The 11801-nt window shown below is 31.1% G+C and overlaps 1 protein-coding gene across 1 annotated transcript; it reads left to right on the forward strand.

The window, feature by feature from the left end:
- Positions 1-3790: 3790 nt before the first annotated feature.
- LOC102675859 (acetylcholine receptor subunit beta-like 1) lies at positions 3791-7118 on the forward strand. Its single transcript, XM_006611467.2, has 5 exons — positions 3791-4234; positions 4319-4455; positions 4678-4832; positions 4920-5964; positions 6556-7118. The coding sequence occupies exons 1-5, from the start codon at positions 4069-4071 to the stop codon at positions 6718-6720; spliced, it is 1668 nt and encodes a 555-aa protein (XP_006611530.1). The 5' UTR covers positions 3791-4068; the 3' UTR covers positions 6721-7118.
- The last annotated feature ends 4683 nt before the right edge of the window (positions 7119-11801 follow it).

Here is an 11801-nt window from a genome sequence, read left to right on the forward strand (position 1 = left end):
AAATTCATTGGGAAAAAAGACTCGCTTATAATTGTCCTAAAGTAAAACTTAATCAACGTCGAATGTTTATATACTCAGCAGAAAGGCAGAAACCTAAATTTCAACTAACAACTGGAAGAGAAGAAAAGACTCGTTTGCCTTCATATATTCGTCCACAAACGAAAAACATCGACAACCGGGAAGGTGAAAAAGCAACGAACAAGGGATCGGTAGCTTTTCGCTCGATTTCACTCGTCCGACTCGGATGTTTAAATATAAAAACAGGGTGGTGAAAATACCGCGACAAAGGGAACACGCGACCTACCCCTCCATTGCTTTTTTAATAATTCGGCTTTGACGCTGTACACGCGCCTCCGTGTATCTCTTTCCGTTTCCTTTCTTTATATATATATATATATATATCCTTTTCCTTTTTTCTTTTTCCTCCTTCTCTCAAAGGCCACGATACGTAACAAATAACTTCGAATCCGTCAACATTCGAAACTGGTACACAACGTAGTGGGAAAAATTTCAATGATCGTGTAGTTAATAATAGAATTAGTTGGATTATGCTCTAGATAAAGCATCGAATTCTTCTCTCTCATTCAAGTGGAATTATTATTTTTATTTGATTCAATGAAAAACGAATAATGAATGAAAAGTTCCAAAATTCCAATTTTTGGAGATATTCAAATGATTTTGAAATTAAAAATCTTTGATAAGATGACTTTGCTCATAATTATTATCCTTTCTTGCCTTTTTTATTTTAATTCAATTAACTAGCCAAAAGTAGCTTTATTCGAAATAACTGATTAATTTCTCAGTGATCGATTCTGGTCGAGATCGAGATGGATCCAAGATAGATCAGCGCGGTTATTGCTCGGAACTTTCGCATTTTTCCACGTTTGAACACGCATGGTTATCGAACAGGGGGGGAGGAGGTGGCTATAGTCGTCGATGCTAGGCAAAGTTACCATAGGAACGAGCACGTTCGGTGATAAAATCGTGGATGCCTGGAATCGTTTCGCGGATCAATTCGGATGTTTCGTGGTCGGAATGTGTTTGCTCGGTTTGATGGTGGGTATAGGGGATGTTTATGGTGGGGTAAGAAAGAGATGAGAGTCGTTGGATGATCGGGTTTCGGTTATTTGCGAATAAATTTCGATATTTCGAAGTTTGCGCGTTATTATCGATGTTTTCCTCCCTTTGTGTTCTATGTTCGTTAGGCTCGTTCGATTCTTTTTCTTTGTATTTTCGAAAATAAAATTCGACATAATAAAATGCAAATACGAGATTTCATTAATGATATTACAAATCTGAAGTAGAAATGATGAAATGTTAGTAATAATGAATAAGAAACATGTGGGGATAATAAATCCAAGATACGAAAGAGAAAAATGGAAAAAATGGTGATGGTTGAAAGAAAATTTTTGATGGAATTGTTCTTAATAAGATAAGCAAATAAATATATGATTGTATTTAATCAAAAACATTTTGTTATGGATAATGTGATTTATTGATTATTCTCGAAAAAGTGTTCGAATGGCATTAATTTCTCAAAATATGTTAAAAATTATATATTATATCGACACAGCGTCAAAAACGTATTTGAATAGTTTCAAATTTCTTATAACATGTCAAATTAAAATTTCAAATTGGAAGCTCAACGTTATATAAAAGCTCGCCTATACAACTCAATTCTACAAGCAAATTCAATTATATTATAAATTAATCGGTAAAAAGTTGGAAATTTTCATTTATATTGTCGTACTAAATGAGAGACATATTTTACAATTTTTAAAAGTTTGTTTATTACACGTGAAATAATTGTGTGTTATCCTCTTTAAAAGCCGTTGGAATAATTATTTTCGAATTATTGACTAAAGTTTGTCAGAATTTATAATTATTCTGGAAGCAATCGTTTACTGAATAATTATACGAAACAAAAGGGGATGAAATTCTTGTTAATGATAATGATGGAGAAATAAACAACAGAGAGATAAACATCATTTTACATCATTTCATCTTGCAGTTATGATATAGTGAATAGAATTCTATTAATTCATTTAGTCTTTTTTTATGTATATATATACATATATATTTAAAACCAGAAAGATAAATGAAATTTAAATGTATCCTTTCAAATCTTCCCTCTCTAAAACAATCGTACTCGTAGAGAAAGCCTCCTCTTTTATCTTATCTTTTATCAAGACAGTACCTTTTCTGCCCGGTATAAAGTTGCCTCTCCAGTTCTATTTCCGATCTCTATCCGTTAGCACGAGGACCAGTTGTTCCGAAATAACCTATAATTGTATCTCTGGCAGCGTTTCGACCACGCAGCTTGGCAACATTGTCGATTCTGGGTTCACATTTAACGTGGAACGCAGGAAATTTCACGGTAATTAGTTCGAGAGATTGTACAATCAAAAAGGGAACAATGAATAAGTTATAAATGAAAGCCTCTTTTTAGATTTGCCGAATGAAGGGTTGAATTATTAGGGAATTCATGGTTAAAAGAAGATAAAGGAAATCTTGAATCGCAAATACGTATCTTCAATTTAGCATAAATTAAATTCTACCTAGAAGAATAATTCCCAATAGATATCGATTATCTTTTAATAAAAAAAAAAAAAAAAAAAGAAATTCGTTTCTTTATTAATTTTATAGAAGAAGAAAAAGATTGGTAGAAAAATTCGAAACATTTTGATTTTTAACAAAAAAAATATTCCCCCTAAAAAAAATACCCCCTAAAAATAGCGATTATTTTTTTAAAAAAAAAAAAAAAAAAAAGAAATTCATTTCTTTATTAATTTTATAGAAGAAGAAAAAGATTGTTAGAAAAATTCGAAACATTCTGATATTTAACAACAACTAGATATTTAACAATTGTATATGTAAAAAAATTTAATTATTTAATTTTTTTCTATAACTGTAACTAAATCTTAATTACTTTTTTTTTAGAACAATATATTTTTATTAATGATAATTTATTAAAATGATTATATTTTGTTATATAATATTTTATTATTTTCTTTAAAAATGACTTAATTATCTAATCATTCGTTTAATTCGATTTAATTTATTAATGCAAATTTTGATGGATATTTTCCCTGCAAAATTGTTCGCAACATGGGCATAGAGTGCGGTACTGCACAGCTCCTGATTGTGTTGCGTCGATAATCATTTCCAATTTTAAAAAAAATATTCGTATTACATAACGATCAACATTAAACAAATCTTATAATAAAATGAAATGAAAATAAAATTTATTATTCTTAAATTTATTATTCTTATATTATTATTTTTAAAAAAATTTGAATTAATAATAATAACATTCACGTGCAACATATCATTAAAAATTCCATTACGTACTGAAATTATATTTATTTAAATAATATAATAAGTAACTAATTAACTAAAAATTTTCATCGTGTAGCTTTATTAATTATGCATACAAAAAAGAACTAAATTAAAATAAAATGAAAATTTAAAATAGATCATTTCAATTAAACTCTACCATAAATAATAATTCCCAACAGATGGACACCACTATATATAATCCTATATATAAAAAAAAAAAAAGAATTCACTTCTACACCTTTTAGAAAACCAATTTCGAGCCAAGCCAAAGGTTTCAAAGCGATTAAAAAGGAAAAAAAAAAAAGAAAAAAAAAACTTGAACACCAAGTGACTCCTTTAATCCAACGAATATTCCACCCCCAACACCCGCCACCCCAACTTGTCCAGAATCCCTCGATAAAGCAGAACTCGCATCCGCGCGGAGAGCATCAAGACTGCGCATCTGTGAAGCGTATCACTCGTGAACAACCCTGCCCATCAACCCCCTAAACCCAGAGTCGCACCCCAGTCGCGCCAAATAAAGACTCCGTTCCAGTCGCGTCGTTGTTTCGAATACAAAGACAAAAAAAGAAAAAAAGAAGGAAAAAAAAAAAACAAAAAGAAGAAGGAAAAAGTTACAACCAAGAGAGAAGAGGCGACAAGTGACGAACGTTGTGAAAAGGGTTGACCGATTAATTTCACGAGCATGGAAGAAGGTGGACGACCGAGTAACGGACGGCAAGAGAGGAAATGCACTTATTGGCCAGCGTCTGCGTACTCATATTGATCTGTGGCGGTGGCTGTTGGAGTGTCTACGGGGTGCCTACGGGTGGGACACCACCTGAAACCTGTCCAAAAATGCATTTTTGCTCGAGACTCGCGCGAATTCTACTCATCTCCGCCGTTTTCTGCGTCGGTTCGTTCGATGAATTTTTCCCCCTTTGATTTTTCCTTTCTTTTCCATCGTTCGTGTCGAGTGTTAATCCACGTTGTTTCACAGGTCTCTGCTCCGAGGATGAGGAAAGGTTGGTGCGAGATTTGTTTAGAGGGTACAACAAACTCATTAGACCTGTGCAGAACATGACAGAAAAGGTGCACGTGAATTTTGGCCTCGCTTTCGTGCAACTGATCAACGTGGTGAGTGATTATTCGTGTTGGGGGTGTAGAATGTCGTACGTAGGGGTGGCTGTCAGAAAGAGCGTAAAGGTTTCACGTTTCCTTTCTTTCTTCTTCTGTATTTTTCGCATTGAGCGAAAATTTCTTCTCTGAGGAAACGTGGTTAGAGATTTGAATTTAGGTTAATACAAGAGTTCGAATTTCGAGGCAAGCAGAAATGTGACTCGACTCGTGTCTTTCCAGAATGAGAAAAATCAAATTATGAAGTCGAACGTTTGGTTGAGATTTATTTGGACGGATTATCAGCTGCAATGGGACGAGGCAGACTATGGCGGTATCGGTGTACTCAGATTACCACCCGACAAAGTATGGAAACCTGACATCGTATTATTTAACAAGTACGTGACAAAATTCGAGCCAAAGTTTTCTCACCAATTTTACTTATTCTCTCTTTTCTGAAAAAAAAAAAAAACAAAAATTTGCAGCGCGGACGGCAACTACGAGGTGCGGTACAAGAGCAACGTGCTGATCTATCCAAACGGCGACGTTCTCTGGGTCCCACCGGCGATCTATCAGAGCTCCTGCACCATCGACGTCACGTACTTCCCCTTCGACCAGCAGACCTGCATCATGAAATTCGGTTCCTGGACGTTCAACGGCGACCAAGTCTCCCTTGCCTTGTACAACAACAAGAACTTCGTCGACCTGTCCGACTATTGGAAGAGCGGCACCTGGGACATCATCAACGTTCCGGCCTACTTGAACATCTACAAAGGCGACTTTCCAACGGAGACAGACATCACGTTCTACATAATCATCAGACGGAAAACCCTGTTCTACACAGTGAACCTGATCCTGCCAACCGTGCTCATCTCTTTCCTATGCGTGCTTGTGTTCTACCTTCCAGCCGAGGCCGGTGAGAAAGTGACTCTGGGTATCAGTATCCTCCTCTCATTGGTCGTGTTCCTGTTGCTGGTCAGCAAGATCCTGCCACCGACCTCGTTGGTGCTCCCGTTGATCGCCAAGTATCTTCTCTTCACGTTCATCATGAACACGGTCAGCATCCTGGTCACGGTGATCATCATCAATTGGAACTTCCGTGGGCCGAGGACCCACAGAATGCCCCAGTTGATCAGAAAGATATTCTTGAAGTATCTGCCAACTATACTGATGATGAGAAGGCCCAAGAAGACGCGTCTCAGGTGGATGATGGAGATTCCAAACGTGACGTTGCCCACTTCCACTTACTCGGGTAGCCCGACGGAGTTGCCCAAGCATCTGCCTACCTCGTTGACGAAGTCGAAGATGGAGGTGATGGAGTTGTCGGATCTTCATCATCCGAATTGCAAGATCAACAGGAAGGTTCATCACACAACGAGCAGCTCGAGCGCGGCCGGCGGGGAAGGCCTCGCCGACAGAAGGGGATCAGAGAGCTCTGATTCGGTGTTGCTCAGCCCGGAAGCTAGCAAGGCTACTGAGGCTGTCGAGTTCATTGCCGAGCATCTGAGAAACGAAGATCTGTACATACAGGTTGGAGAAATTATTTCACTTATTTCATTGATTTGTCGTTAAAATTTTTTAATGATATGATAATGAGTGATCTGTCATCGACAGTTTGAATATAAATAAATTAATGTGATGTTTGTTAGAGAGAAGTTTCAACGAGGTAATCGAAAATTGTTTATTACGTTAAAATATTTCTTTTACATTGAAAAGATTAAAAGTTTATTTTTAAAATTTTAATATTAGAATGTTAAGATTTATTATTTTTAATTATTTTATTGATTTATTAATTTTTAAAGGTTTAAAAAAAAATATGTTATATTAATTTTTTTGAAATAATTATTTATATTTATAGTTCAAAGTAAGGTGAATGAATAAATTTTAAATATTTATAAAAGTAGAATTATTTTTATATCTTTTGTATCAGGGTTGATTAAAAATTTATATATCTCGAAAATAAAAGAGCTATTATTATTGCTTTATTCCTTAAAAACTTATCTCGTCTGTCTAAATTTACGAAAATAAATTTCTTTTTCAACTCACGCGTTATTATTATCTTTTATTTTTGGTTATAAAAAGTAAGGGATTAAAACTGATTCTCGATATTCGTCCTTTCAGACGAGGGAAGATTGGAAGTACGTGGCGATGGTGATCGATCGACTGCAGCTTTACATTTTCTTCCTGGTGACGACCGCGGGTACCATTGGGATCCTAATGGACGCACCTCACATCTTCGAGTACGTGGACCAGGATCATATAATAGAGATCTACCGTGGAAAATAAATTCCAGTACAATCTAGGAAATTGAAAGGGAATAAAACGCGTGCCATCATCGCAATTTTCGTTTCATCCGTGTCTTCTCATAATATTCTCTTTTGTATAAAATTACGTGTATATGTGTATTCCTCTCATCTCGAGATAAGGTCCACGGGATGAAATTAATATTTTGAAGCTTTTTCATTTGAATATTGCTTATTTCGAAGAAATTAATCGAAGAAGAGATTTTTCGAAGATTTTCAAAAATTGTTTCGACCTTTTTCGTTTCTCGAAATAATGGTGATGGTGATAGTGTAATAAAAAGTCGAAACACGAAGATCTTTCTTCATTTTGTAACTGAAGTTTCAAAAATTGTGAAGGAACGAAGCTCAACAGCACTCATCGTATATAATCGTTCAAATTAGTAAAAAAAATTGAATGAATTTCATTCTATAATTCAATCAATCCAGATTTTATTTTTTTTTATCGAAATTTAAATATCGTATTGATTTTAAACAATTGTCTGGAAATTAATCACGATTATAATTGTCTTCCTTCGACACAAACTGAGTGCTGATTAAACGCAAATTAAGAATCCAATATTAAAATTAATATCCCATTGACCACGCATCCTAGTTGAGCAATCGGTTAATCGGGAATAAGGAATAAGCATAGAGCGTAGACATCAAATAATTTTGATATTAATCGTGCAAATAATCGTTGCCATTATTGTAATCTAGAAAAACTCGTGTTTGATGAATCATCATCATGCGATGCAGAACATCGAAGGGCCGTGACAACGTTCACGACAGACACATACGTCTCGATTTTTCTACTCCATTATTCATTTGGAACAAGTTGGCTGTGCTGTATTTTAATCCAGAATTAATTGCAGAGAAATTCAAAAATGGAAAGACGATCAAATTTGATTTCATTGAATCTATGTATTTATATTGTGACATTTTTATTAATTTCAAATATTAAAATTTTGAATTTTCGAAAATTCGTAATTTCAAATTCCTCAATCGTATAAATAATTGAGAATATTTTTACTTTATACTTAAATTTTGAAACGATATTGAAATTTAGAAATTTTGATCATTTTCAAACTTCTATACTTTGCAAAAATTTGAAGTTTTATATTATTTATAATTTTGTAAACTTCAAACTCGAAATTTTAAAAATTCGACAATTTTTCAAATCAAACTTTAAAATTCCAATATCGAAGCATTTAATTATTTCAATACCGAGCCACAACTTTTTCCAAATTTCTCACTTTTCCAAACAGATTCTCCTACGGAGATTTCTCGAAAAAAAAAAAAAAGAAGAAAGAAAAAATTGAATCGTCACAACTCTTGACGTCACAGCGAAAGCGCACATTATAAGCACAATGTCACGGCCCTGCGTACATAATCGTTAATAAAGATAAAAGAGAGAGGAAAAAAAAAGTGGAGAAAAATAAGAAAATAAAATATCATATACGAATATATGATACCCACGCTATAATATAACAGAAGATTGTTAAAACGGTCATGTTTTCTCTAATAGAAAGTTTTGCTCCATTACGCAAAGGGTGTTTGTGGTTACCGATTTAACGAAACGTTGATTTTCTCATATGTATCGCCTACAGTTGTGCCTCGCGGATTATCCCAATTGTTATATGTGATTATCCCAATTGTTACTGTATATAATATACGAATTTTTCGATTTTAATTTCGTTGAATCTCTATTATTCACCGATGGAAATGTCTAAATATTATGTTGTTGCAGATTAAAGAGAGATTTTTAATTCTTTAAAGTTGTATAATATACTGTTCAACTGTTCATTCATTTGCCTTTGTTGTTGTTGTTTCAAAATATGTAATTTATGAAAGATTTATATTTACATTTATTATATATTGTGATGAAAAAGTTTCACATTTTGATGAAAAATAATTTGAATGTTAAGGGGTTGAAAGTAATATTAATCAATAACTTGATTCAACAAATTAAATAACTTTAACCATCGAGAAGCAAGAGAAAATCATTCAAATTGATTTTATTAATGATCTGTTGATTTATATTTTGTTTATATTTGTCAATTTAATTTTTCACAATAGCAATTCGTTTGTTCGCTCTTTTAATATTGCAATTTTAAAAACTCTTTATCTTTAATATTATCAATCGAAATGTATGAAAGAAGCATTTGAATTTAATGTTAAAGTATATTTTATTATAATACATAATTTATATGCAATATTATTAAGAATTTATATTTTCTCTTACTATTTATAATCGTAACACAATTCAACGATACTATAATGATATAAACGCACGATTAAAATTTACATTTAACTAGTTTCAAATCGTCAAATTCTAAATGATTTTATATATATATATTTGTAAAATAGAGCATATGCAACAACATTAATATTATCGAACAACATTCACTTCTTTTCGAATCGAAATACTTCTAAATTTGATTAATAAGAAACAATTCAAATCGCATGTCGTTTTCATAATTTTATACGTAAAAGATAAAATAAATCGTAAATTAATTCTGAATCTTCCAAAGAAAAAAAAAAAAAAAAAGAAAAAAAAAAGAAAAAAAGAAACGACCTGAACTTTTACAATCTTCTAAATTATCAACAGTTAGAAGGTGTATCTTCTAAAAATGAAAAAGATAATTTCTTCGAAGTTCGGGTCATGGATGGAAATAAAAGAGAATACGAGACCCGATGTTTTAACAAAATTCATCGTTGAACGTTTGTGATTCGTTGTCCTCGCTTGTATGAATATAAATCCTGATGTGTATGAGATATCATTCGAGATTTAGAGTAACGTTAGGGTGACACGTGTCTTCCTTGAACGAGATACAATAACTAGAATTTAGTCCCCCGTGAAGTGGAGTAATTAGATAATGCTTGTTCATTTCTATACATTTTAATTCTATATATTTTATAGCGTTGTTCACTCGAGAATATGCGAAGTATGCATGTGTACGAGAATCACAATGAGACGATTTTAAATGAAGATTTTTATTGAGAGATTATTGAACGTTTCAATTATTGAATCGTCGATGTATTATTACTTGTACAGGATGTATCATGACATATATTTGAGAGATATCTTTGGAGGATCGATTTTAAAACAGAAAAAATTGCAAAAGTACAAAAAAATGGTCAAGATTGGTTTATTTGTCGAGTTACGAAATTAATTGAATTTTTGCAACGAAGACATCTTATTATTCTCAAATATGTCTCACGAATATATCAACATCCTGTATATTAAGTTGATTTCATTATAAGTATAAGAGTTTTCTGAAGAAGAGGAAGATTAATTTGGCCTTTTATGTTTCTTTTTTAAATTTTTGTTTCAGTGAAACATGAATGAAATTTAAAAAAGATTATGATATAGAAATAAGCAAAGAGAGATAATTTTTTTTTTTTTTTGAATTTTTGATATCAAGAAGATACAAAATTAAATTATCTTTCATATTGTATTTAAAATATCTCTATAAAAATTGGAAAATTTGTAAGATGATTTAACTTTTGTTTTATAAGTTTTTTTTTCTTGAAAATTTTCTCCTCAATTGCAAATCAAAATAAAAAATTTTACAACTGGCATTTTCGATTAACCCTAGAATAAATTAATGCAAATATATCTTCTTTGTATATCTTTATTTTTAAATTATAATGTGTTCAAATTGAATTGATATTATTGTGAATATAATTTATAATTAATACAATAATAAATACTTCTTTTACAAAATTATAAAAGAAAAGAAAAAGATAATATCAAATATTTTAGGGTTAATATCATTTTATACATATAAATTTTTAAAAATATAATGCTATTATATTTTATTATTATTGTTCGTTATTATTAACACTTTGGATTTTTAATATATTTTTAAAGTTTCTTATTAAATTTAAGTAAACAATTTTTATTAATGTACTCTCCTGTTCATAAGTCATACACGATACAATTAAATACAATATTTATTAAAAGTATAATTTAAATTTTCTGAATAAGTGTAAACATACTTTTTCAACAATTATAACAATGCTTATTTATTCTACAAATATTTTAATTATTCTAAGTGTTCTCTTGTCTTATGAACATATAGTACATTGAAATAATGAATTTTAGAAATTAAATTTTCATTTGATAAAATCGAAATTAAACAAATAGAATATTCTTTTTCTATATGATTGAAAAATTAAAAAACTGTAAGAATGTACTCTCATTGATTCTCACGTGTAGCAATTGGAAGCTTATTCCACTCGAACTATAAATCTAGTTATCGTTAAAATTAAATGTCTAAGGGAAATCATTTTATCAGCGTTACAACAATCAAACCGTACCGTATTGAAATTTATCGCACAAAAAAGGCGTGAATATCGCTAATTAAGTAAACATTTGAACAAATTTCCATTAATTTCTTCCATTTTTGAATATACATTATCTTAGCGAACAGTTGCATCGTTAATTTTTGAATATACATATATTCCTATCACTCATCTATATTTAGACAAATATTTAGACTGTTTCTTAATTCAGCTATTAGATATAATTTCATTCATGTAGCTTTAACACATATGAATATACAGGATGTTTCTTAATTTTTCGACCAACTTGCACATTATAGAAGAATAAATTGCGAGTGACAAGTTTAATGTAAAATTATAAATGGATGTTTACGAAAATTCACAATATGCATTTTACTTTGGATATTTTGGGTATCTTTTTGTATATTGTACGTGCATTTTATACATGTTCACATATTCAAATATTCCATAAATTCATAAAAATTCATAATCTGTTTATAACATTAAACATAGGCTGAATATGCGTAAATAGCAATAAATTCTGCATTAAAGTGCGAAATTTATTTGCGAAAATAAAATTAATTTAACATTAATTTAACATAAGAGGAATAATAATTAGTGAGAGTTTACAAGAAAAGTCCATTTATGAAAATTGCTCTTGAGAGTTTTAAATGTATTTGTACGTTTAGATAAAAATCTTGAAATGAAAATTAATATAAATATTACGAGCAATTATCATAAATTATCGTGTGAAATTTATATAACATAAATTATGCTTCTGCAGTTTAGTCAGAAAAA

Source organism: Apis dorsata, unplaced genomic scaffold, assembly GCF_000469605.1.
Source record: "Apis dorsata unplaced genomic scaffold, Apis dorsata 1.3 scaffold_88, whole genome shotgun sequence".
NCBI lineage: Eukaryota > Metazoa > Arthropoda > Insecta > Hymenoptera > Apidae > Apis > Apis dorsata.